A 23,087-nucleotide genomic window follows, 5' to 3' on the forward strand; every position below is an offset into this window, starting at 1 on the left:
TTTCATCCTCACCACACACTGTGTTTTTATTTTCTAGATTATTCAGGACAGAATATTCAAGCACATATCACGTAACAGTTTAATATGGAACAAACATCCTGGAGGACTGTTCGTACTACCACAGTATTCATCTTATCTGGGAGACTTTCCTTACTACTATGCTAATTTAGGTAAGTGAGTTCCTTTCAGGGTGCTACCTTGTGTTTACCCTCCAGCTGTTGTCCAGGTTAAAGTCCCTTGACTTTTCTGTTCTAGAGCAGGGTCTTCCTACCAGCCTGCATGCGACATTGCTTCCTAGGGCCCTGTCATACCTGGCGTATCGAGATCAAGAATTATAAATCTAGCAGAACATTGCAAGATGAAAAAACTCCTTTCTTGTCTGAGCAGCACTTCACATTTAGTGGAGTCATTCCCTTTTGAGACATGGGCTCCCCAAATGATGGATCATTTTGAACATGACGAAGGGTTTGCTGTAATTTTACGTCTCCTCTTATATGAAATGGAACCAGAAGAGCGCTCCCTAACTCTTTCTTGTTTCTTCGTTTGCGATCTCAACGTATCTCTCTCCTACCAAAGAAAAGTGGAATTAACAAAGGGAATGGAGAAAGATTTAATAATGTATGACAAGAGACAAACCTATTCACCCATTTAACATTTATTGTGCTCCTCTTATATGTTCCATTAATGCAATGCTAGGTGGTAGAAATAAAAAATCAGATGAGACACAATCTCTGCTCTCTGGCAGCTTCTAATCTAATCCCAATGAGGAAAAGGGAATGGGCAGGGTCCTAGACAGAGCTCGGCTATTACTGCCATAGACGTTTACGTTTTTGCAGCCCCACTTTGTACTAGTGTTAACAACATCTTAGACATTTCCCCTCATTCACAGTTCCAAACTGGAGAAACTCTGGGACAGGAAAGCATCTTTCAAGATATTGTGGGGAAAAGACTCTAGATTTTCCGCCCTGTGCAGATGTTCCCCATAACGATCTCACCCGTGAGTTGTGGGTGTTTAACTTGAAACTGATAAAAAAGAAACTGAACGAAAGTCCTGGCCCGAAGTATCAACCAGTGACAAAGAACCCTTTAATCCAAACCAAACATGTTATGGGGACTGGTAGTAAAACCAGGGTATGGTCCACACTGGGTAATACATTTAGAATTTGGTAATTTTTAGAATAAGGCCATATTTGTTAAAAATCCCTACGTATTTTTTGTAGAGCTAGTGAGATCTTCATGTGGAGCAAGCACATTAGAAGTGTGTACATGATGCTGCTCAAACTAGTACAGGAAAACGTTAAAGCAGTGACTTGTCCTCACCGTGAAAAAGGAACCCCTCCATCATATTTATTCTTCCTTGGCAAAATTTTGATTGTGTATCTAGATAGTGGGGAAGTTAGCTTCTTTCTAACATGCTATTAAAGTACCAATTGGAAGATACAATTTGCTCTACAAAACACCCATTGAATTCTTTAATATGTATAGTCTGATTCTTCCCTTTACCAACACCAAAGCTGAACTTGAATGTCACTGCACACTCTTGTTTGCATTTAAGCTACCAAAATGCAAAATTTGTGGGTCTAAACTAGTGAAGTCTTAAAAAGCTTTTAAACCTGTCTTCATTTTCTTAGTGAGTTCTTACGGAAAAACTCACTTGAGGGAGAAGCCATCTCACTTCTTTCGGTTTGGTGGCAGTGCCTGTTTTGCATATTTATGACACCTTTCTACCTAAGGCTTCAGAGCACAACAGTTGGCAGAGGTCTGGGTCACACACTTATTCTCTCAGTTTCTGTCAGCACCGCACAGAAAGAGCTTCTTGGGAGCATAGAAGCTTCCACTCCCAAATGATGGTGATGATGACAGTGATGATGATGATGGTGATGGAGATGATAGCCATGAACAAATATTGAGCACTTACTATTTGCTGTTTCCGCTGCTACCTGCTTATAAAGCATTCACTCCTTTAATTCAGTTCTGATAATAACCCCACAGGTTTGATGCTCTGACCCTGAGCCCCATTTCATAGCAGGGGAAACACCGAGGGGAAGATCCCACCGCCACTGGGGGGTAGCACAGAGATTCAGACCTAGACAGTGAGGCTCTGGAAGCTGTTCTTTTAACCTTTACCATTTGCTGGTTATAATTTGAAATAGTAATAATCAGGCAAAAAAAAAAACACACAAAAAAAAACAATAAAAAACCCTTAACTACTTTATTAAGAATAAGAGCTATTCAAATACCCAAGGAGAGAGAGTACATTTTCTTAAATCCATATTACGATATAAGTGACTAGCATAGACTCTTTCTGGAGTAGACGGAGGTGAGTGGTGGGGTGTGTGTTAAGACTTTGGGTACCTAAAGAGCAGACGGGTGATCAAAGATGCATCCCCAGGGGAGGAAAATGTTATCAAAGGAAGAACCTGCAGATACACATTGAGCTGTAAATTATCGAGGTCCTGGAGCCTCAGGCAGCAGTTAACTAGCAGCTTTTCACCTTGTTTTTGTTCTGTCAGGACATAAGAGGTGCAGGACAAATATGCTAGGAGGGAACATTAGCTTAGGGTGAGGCAATGGAGCGAGGAGGAATGATTTTCTGAGTGTTGTTTTTCAGTGTTTCATTGGCTCCTCTCCCCTTTCTATTTCAGGTTTAAAGCCCCCCTCCAAATTCACTGCAGTCATCCATGCAGTGACCCCCCTGGTCTCTCAGTCCCAGCCAGTGTTGAAGCTTCTCGTGGCTGCGGCCAAATCCCAGTACTGTGCCCAGGTGAGTGGGGGTGCCAGCAGCACCTGCCTCCTCCAGCTCAGTGGACCCGAGACCCCCCCCAGCCCCCGCTTTTACCTGCCCTCCGCTTTGCTCCCTGGGACTCGTCTAACGTCATGCCCTGCTACTCCCCTTTCATTTGTCATGCCTTGTTACTCCCTTTTCATCAACTTAGAGGTTCTTGGAAGTGAAATCTAGCACAGGTAAGGGATGGGTTACAAAGAGATTTTCCGCTGGGGTTACGTTTAAATATATACACCAACACATTCTTTAAAGAATGCGTAAGCACACTATTTTGTTTTTAAATGTCACCGTGGTAAAGTAACATCAGAAATGCCATGGGAGGACCCAGAAAACTAAGTTTCAATGGAAGGAACAGACTTGCTGGTTTCAGGATGCATCTTTCATAGCAACCATGACTTAATTATAAAATTGGGAGCAGAAGATTACATCTTTGACAATAAAATTTTCCAAATCAGTGTCACTCCAATACTCTTAACAGTGGTTTTCTGATTTATAAATGAGGTTGTATAAGAAGGCTTACAAACAAGGAAAGAATTAAATCATGTTGAAGTATGCCTTTTGGAACACATTTATTGGAAATAATAAAGTCAATAAAATCAGCAACCAATGCTGATTTGGAGAATCCAAATCGTGAGCTTACCAGGCTGGTTCCTTCTTGAATTCTGTTCTCTCTCCCACGTTGTGTGGAGTAGCACTGGCTCATAGCCAGAATTCAGATGCTCACTATATGTTTTTATTTAATTTGGTCAGTGTTGTTATCTTGCTCATAGTAAGACATCAGAACTTAGGAAACCACTATATTAAGATTCAGCAACCCTGAAGTTTACTTCTTTTCTCCCCAGCTTTCCCCTACCTCCTTGTTGTGTTAGGTTACTCTTTCTGCCCTGTCTCTCTAGTTGTTGAGGTCACCAGGTTCTGAAGGTTGTGTGGGAGGGGACCCTCTTTAAAATTCAAGGTTGATGTCTGCCTCCTGCTAAGGCTTCCGTCTCTTCTCCCTCTGTCTCGAGAAGGAGCTGGGTTGGAGGCCTATATAAAGCCAGCCTTCCCGAGCCATCTAACGATCCCCTTTCCCTTTCAGATCATAGTTCTATGGAATTGTGACAAGCCTCTACCAGCCAAACACCGCTGGCCTGCCACGGCTGTGCCTGTCATCGTCATTGAAGGAGAAAGCAAGGTAGGATGGGAAGGTGGCCCTGAGTGTGGAACCACCATGGAGCCTTTGTTTCTCTGTGGGGTGCTTTGGGCATTGGCTCTAGATTACTTCTTCCTGCCCAGGGGAGCTTCTGGCCCTGGACTCTTTTCTCTAAAATTGCCCCTGGGGCCCCTGGGTGGCTCCGATTCGTGAGTTGGAGCCCCACATCGGGGACTCTCTGCTGTCAGTGCAGAGCCCACTTCAGATCCTCTGTCTCCCTCTGTCTGTAGCCCCTCCCCTGCTTGAGTGCGCTCTCTCTCTCTCTCAAAAATATAAATAAATAAATGAATACATACATACATACATACATACATACATACATACATAAATAAATAAAATTGTCCCTGTCGCTGAATATCCTCAGCTTTGATTGGGTCCTAATACTAACTCTTTAGGAGCTTTGTGACCCTGAATATATTTTCCTTCTCTGAGCCTCAGTTTCCTCATCTATAAAACAGAAGTAATAACACATACTCGTAGGGTAGCTATTAGGATTAAATGCATTCAGGACCTGGCAATGGTGATCTTTCTATAAAAGATGAGTACCCAGATGAGGCTGCCAATGCTGGTGATGCATGAGGTTTGCTTGGCTGGTTAGCCTGGATTACTTGTGCCTTTCAGAATAGTTGCTGGTCCTCACATTTGTCCTCCAAAGGACATTTGCATTTTAATTTCCTTTGCGTGTCTCCACCAGAGACCCACAGGTGCCACCTAGCTGGCCCCTTGCTTCCATTCTCCAATTCATTTTGCCTAGAGCGGAATGAACTTCTTAATCATCTCGCAGCCTCAAGGGATTCTGTTTGCTAGTGCTTTACATTAACATTTGAGGCCATGTGTAATGTGTTCTTGGCCAGCCTTACCAGTCTTCTCTCTCATTGCTTTCCCCCACAGACCTTGTCCTCTCACCAAATTTGATCATCCACGGTTACCTAAATTGCCTTCCTGCCTCTAATTCTTGTCTTTCCCTTTTGCTCTAAGTCTTGACTATCCCTTCTCAACTCTTCATCTCTGTTATCAAAATCCCCATGTATTCTTTCATCCCTGCTCCCATGCACCCTCCCCTTTGGAGTTTCTTGCACTCTTAGCAGCATTCTTTTTTTCTCTAGCTTCTGCTTGTTACTTCTTGTAGGCCATAATCCATTGTGAGGCAATTAGTGGCTCCTAAATAAAACAGTCATCCAAGACTGTTTGGATGACTGGTGAAGCAGTCATCCAAGAGACCTCTTTTGTCAGTGCCCAAGGAGTCCAGTCATGAGAGATTGTCTCACACTAAGTAAAACATCTTTGAGCCAGAATAAAAAAATATCAATTGGGTCAGACCATTCAAAACAATCACTTGACTTGCTAAAAGTGGCAGTTTCACACAGTTGAACATGATGCAGTGAGAACTGTGACTGTCATGTGGGCAAGATGATCAGTGCATTATCCTGTCATTTCCAATGTTATGACTGCCTACTGTGTGCTGGGCACCATGCAGTGTGATGGAACACAGTGTAGAGTACGATACATAGAATCCCAGCATTCCCAGGGCTGGCATCCAGCGACGTGGGTATCCCAGAGCTGCTTCATAAGCATTTAATGAGTAAAGATGGCAATTAGAAAATCACCTGCCTCTCGGCATGCGTCTTACCTACTCTTATGAAATCCATCTCCCCACAGATGTGGTTTTACAAGAGGGATGGGTGCACAAAAATCTCCCGCCTATAATCCCATACATCTTTCACGCCATTGTCAATGCCTGAGGTCCTGAACGGTGCTCAGATGCATGCTGTCAACTTTGGACTTGGAAATTCATTGTTTTTGTGCTTACATGGGTGACTAGATCTTCTGGTAAAGAAGTCTTCCTTTGAATTTGTTAGAATATCCATACAGGCTCCAGTCAGACTGACTGGGAGCCGTTCTGACTTCTATGGCTCACAGATTCATTGGTTGATTTTATATTTTTACCCTGCAAGTAGTCCCAGTTTCTTTATTTACGAGACAGTGGGTTTTATCAGATGTAGCTTATAAGATACTTCATATTCTCCCCGCCATATCTGTGGCGTCTTGCCATTTGTTGAGTCCTAGCCTCCACCTTGGCCACTGATTCCAGTGGACCATGTGATTCCTTTGCTCTCACTCCCACTACTCTGGGATTGCACCACCTAGTAAAGCATTTGCACTCAATTAAGTATTGCTTAAGGCTCTGTATTCCGGTTACCCTAGGCTAAGACTCAGGCCCATTTTGAGGATTCAGTGAGATAGTGCATTATAGGTGCTTAGCCTGGTTCCTGTTATACACCAAGAGTACAATAAATGTCAGCTACTCTTCTGCGGAGGTATTGTAATGTTCGTATCATGGACTGTAAGACGAGTTACTAACTTTCTGTGCCTCAATTCCTCCTTCAGTAAATGGAAGCAATCATAATACCTAACAGGGTAGCTAAAAGATCAAATGGTACAACACTGTACTTGTAAATGCGCTTAGAAGTATGTGTGCACGTGGTCAGTGCTCGGTAAACGTTAACTCTTATTGTTCTTTCTATAATTGCTTATGGATATTTCTTATCTTGCCCATTAGATAATAAACTTCTTGAGTCTTGGTAGTCATTTTTGTTAATCCTAGAAGAGGTTGGGCTGGTATATAGTAGCTAACTGTTTCTTACACGAACTAACAAGCAAAAGCCAGTTCACTCAGGATTGACTTTGTAAGTACACCAGTTCCTTTCATGCTAAAGCATTCAACTTTTGGAATGTAGCTGAGGCAAGGTATTTGAAAGAGAGCATCTAGTTTCTACACTAGAATTTGAAGTGGCTAGATTATGGGCTCTTAACCTCTGTCGATGAAGCATGTTCAGAAAAAGGAAGTGGATCCTTTTAAAACCAGTGGTTGGGAACATAATGGGAAAGGAGTCATAGGTCTCCTTATTCCCCATTTTACATTTCCATATCTAGCCTTGAGTTTAGAGTTGATGTGTTTGCTGCTTTGGCTGCAAAATTCTCTTTTGAATTTATAGGCCTTGTCTTTGCAGCTCTCCCCCTAAAGACTTAACAAGGGAAAGGTCAGGGCATCACTAAGCTGGCAGCTAATGGTTTCTGTGTTAGTCAGTGGACATGTAAACAGTATCAGGAGAATTGCTTCAGGCTGAGATTTCTGAGCATGTGTATATGGGGTTGCTGATCACTTTATATTTTATTTTATTTTGAAAGCCTGAAAAAGAAAAAGAAAACTTGACCCAGTTGACAGATGTGTAGGAGCAGACCCTGGAGCCATTTATGCTACAGATCCATCCCTTGAGCTCCCAGAGATGGGAAATGTGGGCACTTCCCACCCTTTGATGTCAGAAGCCCTCCAGTAGCTACACAGGCACAGAAGCCGATTCTGAGATGTGGGTTCATGGATGAGCTAGCTTCTTGGGGGTTGGGGGCCTCAGATTTGTGGAGAGCAGACCCTTGGTAGCCAGGTTCAGGGTCTCCCTTCTCCCTCTGTCCCCAATGACCAACTGCTGCATTCCCTGGCCCTTTGTGCCTTGGAAGTTGGTGGCAAATGTGCCTTTTCTCTCAGTCTCCAAGTGTGAATTTAGAGAGGATGTCACAACTGTGAATATAATTTCCAGAGGAAGGTGGTGAATATGAGATCACTTTATGTGCCCCCAATTCACTTTTGGGGTCCTTGTCAAACCTGAGGCAGGTCCAGCATGGTGGATGAGGTGCTCTGTAGAAGCTCACCATCTGGGATGCAATGCTGGTGGGTCCATCTTGAGCAAGACATCTAACCTTTCTATGCCTTAATTTTCTCAGCTGTACAATGGGGTTATTATAAAGATGAAATGCGATGACGTGTATAAAGAACTTGGAACATTTCTGACACAAAGTAAATGGGTTTTTTACCATGTTAGTTATTCTTAAATCATCATTCTCATGGTTAGTTATCCTGTGGTACATTCAGCACAGAGGTTGAAGGTATGACTGTCATAGAGAAGTCTTTCTAGACTTAATTTTTCCAGCTGGTCCCTTTATCCCCAAAGCCCTCACCACCACCACCACCACCACCACCCCCACCAAAACACACACACCTCACCATGCCTTATCCTGGAGTTGCCCAAACTTTATTCATATAGTACCTTCACAATGTGCCTAAATCCATAGACCACATGTGCTATGTTTATTTAATATTTTTCTATAAATCAGCTTACTTTTCGTTTCAGTGAAATTATTTTTGAATAAGTTTACTGCTCCCTGTTATTGCTATAGCCACTAATCTCTGTGTATGTATATTTTCTCATCTGTGCTAACATCAGTGAAGAGTAGAATTTTCAAATGTGTGTCTACACCTCCTGAAATGACATGGCCTTCCAGTAGTGTGTGCCCCACTCTTGGAATCATGGCTCCATCCATCCACTCTCTCCAGGCCTCAGGGTGCTGGTTCTTTCCTCTGTGCCTTATGTCTGCTGAGCGCTGTTTCTGCCTCACTTCTCTTTATACCCGGTGGATTCCTGTCCATCAAGTCCTACTTAAATGTCCCGTCTTCTCTAAGGTTTTCACCTGCGCTTCCAAGTGGCTGGCTGCTGTGTCCTCTGCACCCTTGGCATGGTCCATATCAGGCTAGGACTGGTCAGCGGCATCTCGATGGCTGCAGACTGTGAACTTTCCCAAGACAGGAGAAAATGTCTTATTTACCTTGTCCTCCCTTTGACTAGCAAGGTGTCTGTACACAGTAGGTGCCCAGTAAGGGTACATGATTCTCCACCAATGGGAAATGGAAATATTCAGTGTTGAAGGATGACACGGTGGTAGAACATTCTTTTCGAAGGTGAGGATGGGGGAATTTTCCTGAAAACGGGTCTCCAAATTTACTTCTTTTCTTTAATTCCTTTCCTCCTGTCTGCTTTCTCCCCACCCCAGGTTATGAGCAGCCGTTTCCTGCCCTATGACAACATCGTCACAGACGCAGTGCTCAGCCTTGATGAGGACACTGTGCTTTCCACCACGGAGGTAAGGAGCGGGCGTGGGCTCTTCAGGCAGGTGTCCCAAACCCCAAGGGGCCAGCGTTTCCTTTGCCCTTGCCTCGGCTAACTTGAAAACCTTTTTCAAATCTTCCTGCACAGTCGGTTTTAATCAACCTGGTTCCTGATAGCACCTTGCCACCACCTGGAACCCTGATGAGGGCATTTTTTTCCCCCTTTGTTTTCTCTGCTAATTGGCTCCTCATTTGCATGGCTGTGCCTCACCTCTCCCCTCCTGCCTGCCCTCCTTTTGTTTTTCAACAGCACAGCTGTGGGCACGTGTGCAGAGCCAAGGGGAGTAGTGGGGGCAGGGGTGGGGAACCTGGCTAGCATCATCTTGAGACCACACAATCCAGAGCAAACAGCCCATCCTTCCCCGGTTATCCTAATGCCTGTGTGCGTGTGTGTTGCCATTGTTAGGGAAAACTATTCTGGGTTCTGAAGGCAGGCCTTCTGCCTCGGATTCAAGCGCTCATTTTCCTTCACCCACACAAGAGCAAACGATTTCACTCTTAAGACGGAGTCAGAGATCCTTGCTATTTCAGATGTTCAGGTATTTGTGCCAAAAATAAGATTGCACAAAGAACGTGTGAGGAGGAGAGATAGATATGATAGAAAACCAATTTTTACAACCCGAATGAGTATTGATCTCAGAAACCTTACTTTAAACCATCGAGGGGACCAAAGACAGTTCTATAAAAATGTCATATATCGGAAATGCATTATTAATGGTGGCTGCTAAAAAGCACAGAGACTGAGCTACTTATACCTTTACCTTTTTTCCTCCCTCTTATTCATAATCATTTTCTTTCCAATTTAAACATCGACACTTACCAGCATGCACTTTCCTGGACGCTGGACCGATTCTAATGGCCTGCTGCCTGCGCAGCCAGCGCTTGGTGTTAACCTAGGCCAACAGTCCCACGGCCTCTTTCTTGAAATTCGGTGGATGCTTCCAATTTCCATCAAATGGAGTTGAACAGAAGTTATGTGCAAGAGCTGCCTAAATAACCCCATGACGAAATGCCCTGGGCCTCACTCACCTTGGTAAATGCTTTTTCTGCAGCCCAGGCTCTATAAATACTCAGTGAATGAATGATTGGAGAGATGTGTGCTGAGGTGTTTAAAGCCTGAGCACAAAGCCAGTTGCGGCACGTGCAAGTCTGCAGGAGAAAGGGGTTTGGGGGGGGACAAGCTGTGCCTAATGTTCAAAGGGAAAGACAGCTGTGGAGTACAGGGTGTGGGACACTCCAGCTTGCATGTTTCTGCTGCTTCCTGCAAGGGAAGCCGGCATCCCAGGAGCACATTCATTCAAGTATTTATTGGGGGATCTCCTTGTTCTGGTCTCCACGCCGGGTACCTTGATGACCCAGCTCCTGCCTCTAGCCATCACAGTGGTGGCAGCAAAGAGAATTCAAGTCTAGTGATTTCAGTGAAGGGCTTTAGGATGACTTAGGTGGGCGGGCTTGTAGGCGCCCGGGTACCTGGAGAGCGACAAGAACCACAAGCAGCCCCCACCCCCAGGGGTGAAGAAGGGAGAGGAGGAAATCGTGTTTCATCATCTTTGAGAGGAGACTGCTCTCCAGGAGCTGTGACAACAGCGGAATATGGCAGATGGGGACGAGATAGGGCAGATAACGGCGGGATAGGGAAGATGGCGGTGGGATAGGGAAGATGGTGGAGGGGTAAGGACGACAGCAGCGGGATATGGCACGTGGCTGTGGGATAGGGTAGATGGCGGCGGGGCATGGTAACTGCCAAAACTCTGATGCCAAACCTAGGAGGGAGCTGGGAAGAAACACCCGGACCTCTCTCTTTCTCCCTCTCTGTCCCACCTCCATGTTCCTCCTGGTGACTGCCATTGACCCAACTCAGTCGGCCAGCAGCCTGCAAGGGAGACCAGGTTGTGCCATCCGTAGGGTTCCATCCTGCCCAGCCACAGAGCATGGCCAGAAGAGCAGGGAGGGGACGTCGGAGAGCAGACGCGGGGAAAAGCAGCACGCTGGCCTGGTAGAATGTGTGGTCAAGACATCTGCGGCGTCTATTTAAATCATTATCCCATGGCCTCAAATACTGATGAGCGTTGCATCTTCCCCTGGGCAGAAGGCACTTAGTCCCACTCTACAGGTGTTTTTATCTGTCCCACGGGCAGGTATCTTGCAGCTTCTTTGACGTTTCCATGGGCTGGTGAACATCTTTTCAAAGACTGGCAATTCCAACCGCCCAGGGCGTGCTGGGAGGGACACGAGTCCTGTGTGAAGTAATGAGAAGTCAGCGTTGGGGGGGGGGGGGAGCGGTGTCAGCGTCGTTGGCCAGGGGTCTGGTTTACTTTTGCCTGCTGACCGTGAAGTGCTTGTGTGACCTAAAACGGCCAAGGGCAAGGACTTCTCTTTTCCCACTTTTTAAGTGAATGGATGTCGGTTCATTTTATTCCCTCTCTGAGGATTCTTTGGTTGTTTAAATGCCTCTCTGTAGTATTAAGGATAGATTTTTAAACAGCATTCTGTAAAGGGTATTAGATATAGTTGGTTTACAGTTATTTACATTTATCTGGGTTGCTGCAAATTCTCAAAAGGAAACAGATGTTGGTTTTTAAGAGAAAAGGCCCTAAGCTGACCTTTGCCTCCTTTGATGTGTTAATGATCTTCGTGAAAGCAGAACTATCACAAGAATCGTAGTTTTATCTGAATTTACTTTCCAGTTCCTTTGAAATGACTTGAAACGGCTTTGAGATAGTAAGAAATTCATGTGATGAAAAAAACCCCATCGGGTTCTATAGCAGTTGCCAGTGCGTGTGTTTCCTTTTCAAAGAATAATGGAAAACCCCAAAGAGCGCTGACAGCCAGGCTGATTCTTTGACGCCGGGCTGCATAATATACGGGCCCATCAGTTGGCGCCATTAGTATCGAGCGCCAGTGACGGTGTGCAGGTTGTCACAACCGATTTCAATCTTCTGGCAGATACGGTCCACTCCCCTGCTGCTGGCTCCGAGACACCCTGCCCCCACCAAGCTTTCTTAATGTATTTCCCAACGCCTGGCTGCTTTCCACCCCCCACCCCCGCCCGATGTTTGCATTTGGGGGAACAAGCTACGTTCTAAAAGCCTTTCTTATCTTGAGTTAGGGAAACTAGATATTCAGAAAATTTTGAATTTATGGCTGTTCACAAAAATAGTGACTTCTGTCCCCCAGTGAATTCAGAGATAGAAGGACCCACACAGATGATTCAGGCCAGTGTTTCCTAGAGGATGGTTTGTGCACAGTAGTTTTGCGTGGTTCGTGGCAAGCATATTTCATTTCAACAATTGTATTTACTGTTTGCTAGAAAACAATATAGCCAGCAGTGAAACCCAGGATTTCACTGACATGTTTACATAGGATGAGGCTAAGTAAGAAAAGGAAAAAAAACAAACATAGGCAATTTAAAGAAAAATATTAAATACGTGATTGTGTGGTGTGGGAGTGTGGCAGAAAAGAGAATGATGTTATGCATGTGGTGAATGCTTGGGAAATACTGATCTAGGCTTATTTTCTGTGCTCTTTATTTGACGTAAAATTCACAACATAACCATAAAATTAACCATTGTAAAGTGAATAATTGAGTGGCATTTACTACATTCACAATGCTGGACAATCATCAGTTCTGTGTCATTCAGAAACATCTTCATCACCCCAAAAAAGGCTTCATATCCATTAATCAGTCACTCCGTAGCTTTTGGAACCGCCGATCTGGTTTTGTCTCTATGGATTCCCTTATTCTGGGCATGTCATACCATATGTGGCCTTTTGTGTGTGGCTTCTTTCACTCAGCATACTGTTTTCAAGGCTCAGCCATGTTCTAAGTACTTCATTCTTTTTTATAGCTGAATAATACTCCATTGGATGGAGATACCATGGTTGGTTTATGTATTCATCAGTTGATAGAACTGGGTCGTTTTCGCTGCTGGCTGTTGTGAGTAGTTACTGGCTACGCTTTTCAACCTCTGGGGGGTAGGAACCGGCCTTGCCGCCATCACTCAGTTCCCAGCCACCATCCCAGCGTAGCAACTGGAAAAATTTGTAGAAGAAATGGAATTTCCATTTGCGTGGCTTATTGAGAAGAGATTGGAGACAGGTCATGGGGTGAATGTGGGACCTGTATAAGAGTTAAATTGCTCTCAGTACTGTAGCAACAGAGGTAAAAAGGAGGCTAATGGTAACAGTACATACCAAGTCTGAAACCAGATGGCTGGATTGAAATCTTGGCTCTGCCTCTTACTAGCTCAGGAGAATTACGTGAACTTCCATATACCTTAGCTTCCCTCTCTGTAAATTGGAGACTATAAAATTACCCACTTCACAGGGTTATTATGTGGGTTAAATGAGTTAAAATGTGTAAGCACCTCGCACCAAAGCATTACATGATTATGAGCATTAGCTGATCGCTTGCTGTTACTGTTTTTATTTTTTATTTATTTTTCATTCATCAAACAATAATAGCAAGTCAGAAATTAGCTCACACATTTGAAAACAGATTATTTGCTAATTATAAATGTCAGTTTCCAGCATGTTTGGAGAAGTACCTGCTTTGGGTTAGTATAAGCACTGGAAAGTCATTTACCTGCGTTTCCTTTAAAATAATCATGTGGCAAAAAATAATAATAATAAAATAACCATGTGGCTTCACTTGGAGCTTTTCCCCACTTACCCTTAGTGATTTTTCATTGTGGCTCCTTCTTCTAGATTTCCTTTTTACTGAGCATCTTCAAAGCTGAGAGGTCAGACTTACATTTCTTTATGATATCTGCTCTGAATTTCTGGTAGAACTTGTGTGGTTTTTAAGCATCTTTTCTCTTGCTCTTAAGAGGATGCTTTGATTCTAGTCACTTTGGCTTTGCCGTATGCTAGTCATGTTGCATGCTCTATATTCATACTCTGGATGTATACAGGAAATCTCCCTTTATAAAACAGACACATTTGTGCCTCGTGTGAATCAGTGGTCACGTGCACCCTAGAGGAAGGAGGGGAGAAAGCAACTGCTTTTTTGACTTGTGTTTTTTCTTGAACAAACTGGATTCTGAAGGACCTATCAGCCATTTCTTTTCTTCTTTCATTTCTACACTCATCTGAAGTTTCTTCAACAGAAAACATTAAAATGTGCATAATTATGGGGCAAAATGTCAAGCAGTCAGTTTAATTTGCTGATGAATACATGGAATTAATGTTGCGCAACAGTCCTGGGATTTCGCATTATGAATTAGCAGGGGGAAGGTAATGTTTTGTTGACATTTGTTGACGCTGTTGATTGCTTGTTTGGCTTGTGTTCTGCCTGCAGGTGGATTTTGCCTTCACAGTGTGGCAGAGCTTCCCCGAGAGGATTGTGGGGTACCCTGCGCGCAGCCATTTCTGGGATAACTCTAAGGAACGGTGGGGGTACACGTCCAAGTGGACAAACGACTACTCCATGGTTTTGACAGGAGCTGCTATTTACCACAAGTGAGGAATTTAGACATCTCTCATATAGATTTTTACGTAACTCCTGTAGATTAGCTTCTGGCTGTTGCATAAATCGGAACTTGGGCCAGATCTTGTTAACAGTATTAACAAAAATTAGCTTGCATCACTGTTTAAGTTCTGTCAATGTGGCCAGCATGTGTCTTTGAAACCAGTAAAACCCCTTGGCTTACTGCATTTCCAGAAATAACGGTAGAGTAACACCTTCAATTTGTCTGAAGTTGGAGGACATACTCATGTACATTGAGTAACTGAACATTTTGAATAACAACTACAAAAGTAAATACTTAATTGTGCATTCCCAGGCACCATTCTGAGTGCTTGGGATTTACCTTTGAGTAAAATTAAAAAAAAAAAAAAAAAAAAAGGAAAAGAAATTCCTGCCTAAGTAGGCTTTCTCTTTAACAAGGGGAGGACACAATATTCATAATAATTTTACAATAGGTTAAGGGAGTGAGTTATATAGCAAAAAGGCAAAGTCAAACAGGTCAAGGATCATGAGTGCTGAAGGTAGAGGGGAGGTTCGAAGGTGGCCGGTGATCCTTATTGAACAGGTGAGATCGGAACAGAGCCTTGAGAAGAAATCATCCAAGAGGATATTTGTAGGAAGAGTGCTCTGGTGTAGGGAACAGCTGAACTAAGCGAGTGCCCTGAGCCAGAATATCAGGAAGACGAATGTGCCAAGAGTGGAGTGAGTGGAAAGCAGGGGAGAGAGGCATGGGAACCAGTGTAAGGGTTTGAACAGAGTAGAGACATCTTTTTTAGGCATCTACTCTGGGTGCTGTGATGAGAACAGATGATACAGGGGACAGGGTAGAAGCAGGGTGACCTATTAGGAGGTGATTGACATCTAGGCAAGAGATGATAGAGCCTGGGACCTGTAAGTGAGCACTGGAGGTAGTAAATAGGGATCAGATTATGGGCATATTTTGAAGATGCTCCAGTCTGATGACTAAGTTTTTTTGACCTAAGGAACTGGATGGATAGGAGTCATTAAAAGATGGAAAAAGCTCATATGGCTGAATTAGGTATTAGGGAAAATACAGGAGTTCAGTCTTGTGCATGCTAAGACCTCCAAAAAGGTATGTTGGAAAAAGGGCAAGGATAGAGATACACATATGGGAGTTGTTTAAATATATTTGGACTTTAAAGCCAGAGGACTTGGGTAAGACTACCAAATTAGTGAGTGTAGGTGGCTAATGTTAGTGACTCAGTCATTAATAAATTCCCCATTCTTCTGCCTTAGTAAGTGAACACACTAATCTTAACCTAGTCTTCTTTAGTAAAGAATAGAGAGTCTTGCCATCTCAGGGACAGAGTTACAAGTGTACAAGGTAGAAGCATTTAGGTTGACTGAATCTTGATCTTAAGACCTTACCTCTTTTTTTTTAATGTTTATTTATTTTGAAAGAGAGCAAGCAAGGGAGGGACAGAGAGAGAGAGAGAGAGAGAGAGAGAGAGAGAGAGAGAGAGAGAATCCCAAGCAGGCTCCATGCTGTCAACACAGAGCCCAACATGAAGCTCAAACTCACAAACTGTGAGATCATGACCTGAGCCAAAATCAAGAATCGGATGCTTAATCAACTGAGCCACCCAGGTGCCCCTTAAGACTCTACCCCTTGAAAGTTCATTGTTCCCTTTCTTCCTGTCCCTACCACTCAATGAATCTGATTCATTCAAATGATTTTTCCTATAAATATATGCTATTATATCTCTCTTAATAGTAGAAAAAATAGTAGAGGGAGAAATAATTCAACTTAATTTTGGGTTCTCCATAACGCTTGACCACCAGATTAATTAGGGTTTTGATCTAACAGTGTAAAAATGTATGGTTTATAGGCCACAAAAATGGAATATTGTTGGACTCAGAGCCATAGGATAGTTGAATACAGTTCTGATTAAGCCAATAATTAAAATTATACAGCAGTTTTTAAGGATAGGTAGATAATGTGTGAATAACTTCTCTTACCATCTAAATATTCACCTTCTAACCAACCACCCTGATATTAAAGTCACACTGGCTAAGCATATCTGCATGTTATTTCCTTATCTGTGAAGCACGGGTAATGACGGTACCTGTATCATAGGCTCCTTATGAGGGTTACACGAGGCCTTTCTTGTAAAGCATTTTAGAACATTATGTGGCATATAGTAAGTACCATGTAAGTGATAGCTATTGTCATCATCTGTGATCCATTTAGGGATTCAAAGAGTAAGTATAGGTTTCCTGTCAAAGAAGACCACTTGTCATTATATAATGATGGCCACCTATGAAACCTGTCTGGTTTTTACAGATATTATCACTACCTGTACACCCATTACCTGCCAGCCAGCCTGAAGAACATGGTGGACCAACTGGCCAACTGTGAGGACATTCTCATGAATTTCCTGGTGTCTGCTGTGACAAAATTGCCTCCAATCAAAGTCACCCAGAAGAAGCAGTATAAGGAGACAATGATGGGGCAGGTAAGAATAGAACTCTCCTCCTCTGCTTTGCTCTCTGGTGGATCAGCCTAAGGTAATAAGGACTCACTGTTCTTCTAGGAAGCATGATGAAGAAATATATGTGTGTGTTTATACATACATACGTACACACACACACACACACACACACACACACACACACACCTAAAAGCTTTAAGGGAGTATATCGTTGGCACATGGATGAATAGGAAGACCTAAGTCAAGGGTATCTTTCTATCAAGAACATAAAAGCTCTTATATGACCTACAAAGTGCCATGAGAAAGATGTATCTTATCCAGAGTTAAAGACCTACAAGAATTTATGTAAGTTTATTGTAGGTGCTTTATGTAATGAATAGCTAATAATACTGTCTTCAACAGAGCCTTCTGGTAAGTGCTCTTGAGTTGGGTGAGCATCACAGTGACAGACCAGGAGTCATAAGCCTTGATTTTCACCTAGAACTAACATCTATAGGCTATACACAAGTCAGCTACCTTCTGAAACTCAGTTGGTTCATTTCTTAAAATGGAAGTAGTAAAAGTCTACCTCAGGGGGTTGGGATGACATGTATGAAAACTTTTATGAAAGTAAAATATTGTTGAGTCATGTAAGGTTAGTAGTAAGTAGTAGTAGTAAGTTTAAGATACTTGCAAGGAAATATAATTCAACTTTCTCTTTTTACAAGTAAGGAAATTAGGATCCAGAGACTTTAAATATAGTGCCACAAGTCACCTACTATTAGAGACAGAACTGGGAGTTGAATCCCAGGCTCTGTTCCTTCCACTGCTCATTATTTTACACTTCTAGGTTCCATAGCAGGATGATCTAGATATGCTGTAGTTCATCTGCCTTTATTTGTCCTGGACAGAGCCCAGTACCAACAAGAAGCCAAAAACCTTTAGACCATTTAGATCCACCCAAGTTAAATCGAGAATCCAACAGTATTTGAGTCAACCTGGAAAGATGTACTTTTGAGGGTTCTATCAGTTCACTTGTTTGGAGCTTCCCATGTACCTGTTCCAGTCGTTATTGAAAATCGTATATAGATCTAGTTTTTTGCAAAGGAACACTTAGCCAGGGCTCATATTAACACAATTGATGATTTTTCATTCACTGAATTTAGTAAGAACAAAAAACGTGCAGGATTTTAAGTATATAAAATTTCATAATTCAGTATTTATGAATGTGTAGAGTATCGGACACTGTTTTAGATACTGGTTGTGACAGAGCTGCTGTCCTTTTTTTTTTTTTAAAAATTTTTTTTTCAACGTTTATTTATTTTTGGGACAGAGAGAAACAGAGCATGAACGGGGGAGGGGCAGAGAGAGAGGGAGACACAGAATGGGAAACAGGCTCCAGGCTCTGAGCCATCAGCCCAGAGCCTGACGCGGGGCTCGAACTCACGGACCGCGAGATCGTGACCTGGCTGAAGTCGGACGCTTAACCGACTGCGCCGCCCAGGCGCCCCCAGAGCTGCTGTCCTTAATGAGCAAAGAGTCTAGTGGAAAATTTTGTTTCCCTCTAACTACTAAAAGAACAAGCAAGAGGATTTGCAAGAATTTTTCATCTTGAAGGCTGACAGAGTATTCAAATTCAAGCAAGATGTATTGAGTGGCTACTGTGTGCCTAGCCATTTTCATCTATGTCACTTAGGGATACAACATTCCTTTAACATTGTTTGCTCAGAGAGTTCAGTGAACTTCCCTGAGGTTATGCACTAATTAGGGGTGGAACTCTAATAACACATGTTTTCTTAGGCATTGGTTTTATGTTCTTTTCATAGACTTGCCAGTTCTACCAAACCAGTATTTCAAGTGATTTTGCACATATTTGGGGACACATCTAAATTCAGCCTTAGGTATAACTTGATGTATCTAGTTAATATGTACTATACGTGCCCCTGCTTCCTATCATGCACGTTAGTTTGTTGAATGTATGACTGGTGAAGTAAATGGATATCATGTGGTATGATTGTTTTTATTACACAGGAAATGTATCTTCTCTAAGGTGTTAGTTGACCAAAAAATAAATGTTGAAATCTAGAGGCAAAAATGATACTTGAATGACTCAACTGGATTCTTTTTTTTTTTTTTTTTTTTTTCATTTGTAAGAGAGACTAAGCAAGCTCTTGACAGTAGTTTCATTTGCATACATTTGCATATGTGAGCAAATGTCTGGGGGTAGGGAGTCTGGCCCTTTGGGACAGTCTGCTCTGCTATGAACTCAACTGGTCAGCTTAATTAGAAGCTTTCTCTGACTTACCAAGTAGAGTTCTCCTACCATAAATGGTAGAGGATGGAACTCGAGATCTGCCCCTTTCTAGCCTTGAACAAGTAAATGTAACTTCCCTAAACCAGCTTCCTCATCTATGCAGGGGGGGGATGTTATTACCTGGGTAGATAACTTGACCAGGTTGTTATGAGGCTCAAATGAGCTTCATGGAAACACTTTACAAGTAGTGTTTTGTTTGTTATTCTGCTGCTCAGAGGTAACTTGACATTCGTGTTTACCCTCAATGATTCCTTTCAAGCACGTTGACACTTATGTTTTTAAGTACTCTGAGTGATTCTCACAGTAAAACGTACCTTCCTAGGAAAGTATTTTCTAACAGTACATGAGAATAAAAACACACACACATGCATATACATCATTGTACAGTTGCCTATTGATAAATGTGTTTGTGTTTTTCCCCCATAATCTGGTAGCTCCCTTTTTCTTTGTTTCATAAAAACATGGTTTCAGAGATATTATGCTTGTTTAAATTTCAGTGCTTAAGCCATTTAAGGCTTTCTTTTAAATCAGTGTTATCCACATGATCTAAAAATATTTAACCAACCTTAGGGGAAACACAGAGAGCTAAAGAGATGGTAGGCATCTTTCCTACTTACCCAGAATCAACCAAGTAAACCAGAAGGTTTTAGAAACTGTCTTTGACACCATAAACACATTGTTAGTCACAGTATTTGATCGCAAGTACAAAGGTTTATGTTTACTGACCATAGTAGTTGGAATTCAACCGGTAAATCATTCCAGACCAGGGAATTAGTCAATATGGAGCTTTGTCTGTTCGCCTGTTTTTAACATCAAGGAAAGTCACATATCTTGGGAAAACCTTCTGGCGAGGCTGAAACCCAGGACTAGTGCTGTCATCACCTTCTGCAGGCGCGTGGGACATTTGGTGGCCCGTCCAGACCCCAAGCTCTGTCGTTGCCCTGGAACCTGACTTGGTTTTCTGCGGTGTTCCAGCTCACCTTGCACTGTCTCATTGTCTTCCTCGTCTCTCTCCCTTTCCCCAGACTTCTCGGGCTTCCCGCTGGGCTGACCCCGACCACTTTGCCCAGCGACAGAGCTGCATGAACACGTTTGCCAGCTGGTTTGGCTACATGCCGCTGATCCACTCTCAGATGAGGCTCGACCCTGTCCTCTTTAAAGACCAGGTCTCCATTCTGAGGAAGAAATACCGAGACATTGAGCGACTTTGAGGAATCCGGCCAAGTGGGGGAGGGGCAGCGAGAAGGGACGGGGTCAGGCTGCTCTCTCTTCCCAGTGCAGATCCGCTAGCAGCGGAGCCAGATTGTGCCAAGTATCCAAATAATCTTAGATGAACAGAATGACAAAAAAAAAAAAAAAAAAGGAAAAAAGAAAAAAAAAAAGGCCAATGAAAACTCGACTCCTGGCTCCTGGGACTGCACAGGACTGCTCAAACTCACCTCACTGGCTTCTATGTCCCAAGACTAGGTTGTGTACAGTTTAATTATGGAACATTAAATAATTATTTTTGAAATGATTGCTATGCAGGTTTAAACTTTTTTAATGATCAAAACTATTAAAAACCAGAGTTCTTTCTTTAATCAAAATTGTGTTGGTTGTGAATATTTCAAAGCTGCTACTCTTCTTCCCACAAACATCATTGCCGTCGGTCACGCAGGGTCCGCAGCAGTTACAGACGCTCAGACTTCATGGAAGACACAAGAAGTCACTCCACCCAGTGTCAAGAAATAACCGAGCCTAAGTTTAAGACAAGTTCATGATTCCACTTTGCCAGTGCAAATGTTTTCCACTTCCGAATTTGCAGATCCACTTGAACGTCTATCTCTAATATGTTGCTGCATGGGAGAAAGTATTATGACCTCCAGGTAGACAGTTGTAGCAGAAAACTTTATGTTTGAGACACAGAGGTCTGATCATCTTTGGCATTGGGGGGTGGGGGGAGTTAGTAGCAGGAAAAGACTGTATAATTAAGAATGTTCAGTACACACAAGGAACCATCCAATCCACCAGCATATTAGTGAGATGGAAATAGCGACCCACAACAGTGACCCGAGGCTCTTCAGGGATGTGGGCTAGATCATACCTTTAACCGTTGACACAGGGCCTCTGAGAGCTGGGGGAAGGCTTTGGTTTAGAGGCAAAGGAACAGTGAATGTGTCCATGGCAGACCAGCAATCACAAGACAAGCTCTTTATATTTGTGAAAACCTCGAGTTTCGGAAGCTTCTCATGAGAAGTAATCATATAGACACTCTCCCCATTGAACATGAGCATTGCTGACAAGGAACTGAGGGTACACCTCACCTCACCACTGGGATCCTTATACCACTCTTTGGTCAAACCTTGTTTTGAGCAAGAATCCAGCAAACAAAATAATCAGAAACAAATGTGAATACCGTTTCCTGACACGTTAATGTTTCGGTGTGTGGAGAAGCTGTGTAGGGCTTCTTGTTAAAAAGAACACTTCTATTCCTGCAAATGCTGCTTTCAGTCTCTGATTATTGTGAAACTGCAAATAGAAACAGAAAATATATATGTATCCATTCACTCCCTTCTAAAAGACGGAGATTTCTGGTATCAAATGCCTCCTTCCACTGGGAAGAGGCAAGAGAGAATAGAGGAGAACATTATTGGGTCCCCCTGTTATTCTGAATAAACAAGGCGCACTTTAGTTCTTTCCCCCTGGACTCCCATATAGCTCATAAACTTATTTCTAGTGTTGCTTAGAAGAAAATCCCATTACAGAATTCTGTTCCAATCATTCCAAGTGCCTGGCTTAGGTCAGTGGGAACCATAAATCGGGGAGACTTGAACTCCTCTTGCTTTGTAGACGTCCGGAAGGGAAAGAGGGGTGGGCTAGAAAGCAAGGACGGAGGGCCCCCACAAACAGGACAGACACTGGGTGTTTGCAGAGTCCCAGACAGGTGACTCCATGCTGCCTCACGACAGCACGAGGGCCGGCCCACACATCCAGACGCTGTGTTGTGAGTGGTGGGCAGGCAAGGAGGTTCAGCGAAAGGGGGGGCCTTCCTTTGCAGCCTCATGACTCAGAACAGTTGTTGGAAGTCTCTCTCTCTCATCCAGTTTGACCCAGCTTTAGCCCACTCTCAAGCATGACGTTTTCTCCTAATTGGATGTGATTCTGTCTTCCGTATTTGTTGAAAACTAATTCTTAGGTCCACGGTACCTGCACTTGTTTCTCTGAAATGCCCCGTCTAATAGGTTCTTTGCCATTTAAGCTGCAACTCTTAGTGACTTAAGCGGTTAGCAATTAATCCTTACTCATCTGGCCTTTGCAAATTTGTATTTAAATTAATTTTTGAGGACTGCCAAATTATTCTTGCGTCTTTCTCTTTTGCAAAAACGCATGCAATGTTTTGTTCAATGACCCCCAAGCCAACTTGAAACTCATGTTGTCACTTGGCTTGCAGAGCAGTGTCCCTGATTGTACCAGTCACATGAATGGATTTGAGGGACTGCCCTGCCAGATTTACCTGCCCCAAAGCTCACAGGGCATATTCTCCACGAACAGTATGTGTTCCATGGAAAAAAAAAAAAGTAATTATAAATGAGAACAACATCTGACACACTCAGCCACTTCAAATCTCCATGGTTTCATTTCATGTCATTGTCTGAGCAAATCTCTTTGGGATGCTAGCTAGTATGTTCTTTTCCCATTCGGAACATACAGCTGGGAATTGAACAATGCTTAGCAAATCAGTGAGGCTCAGCAAGATGTAATGTTAATTCACTTAGGCAAGAGTTGTATTTCACTGCAGCAAGTTGACAAATCATAAGCATCTCTGTAGGGTGTCCAGAGTCATCTCTCTCAGTCAAGTTTAATGATAACCAGGTGTCCCTAAGTGGGCCAACATGAATTGGGAAGAAGCCAAGGCCAG

General features: G+C 43.0%; 1 protein-coding gene across 1 annotated transcript in view; it reads left to right on the forward strand.

Annotated features, from left to right (window-relative positions):
- The window catches only part of EXT1 (exostosin glycosyltransferase 1), a 288,051-nt gene extending 267,282 nt beyond the window's left edge, over positions 1–20,769 (forward strand). The window contains exons 5-11 of the mRNA XM_030303756.1: positions 38–170; positions 2,646–2,764; positions 3,864–3,959; positions 8,862–8,951; positions 14,276–14,436; positions 16,749–16,920; positions 20,215–20,769. Of these exons, the coding sequence (XP_030159616.1) occupies positions 38–170; positions 2,646–2,764; positions 3,864–3,959; positions 8,862–8,951; positions 14,276–14,436; positions 16,749–16,920; positions 20,215–20,400 (957 nt within the window). The 3' untranslated portion in view covers positions 20,401–20,769. The remainder of the gene's footprint in view (positions 1–37; positions 171–2,645; positions 2,765–3,863; positions 3,960–8,861; positions 8,952–14,275; positions 14,437–16,748; positions 16,921–20,214) is intronic.
- The last annotated feature ends 2,318 nt before the right edge of the window (positions 20,770–23,087 follow it).

This window comes from Lynx canadensis, chromosome F2, assembly GCF_007474595.2.
Source record: "Lynx canadensis isolate LIC74 chromosome F2, mLynCan4.pri.v2, whole genome shotgun sequence".
Taxonomy (NCBI): domain Eukaryota; kingdom Metazoa; phylum Chordata; class Mammalia; order Carnivora; family Felidae; genus Lynx; species Lynx canadensis.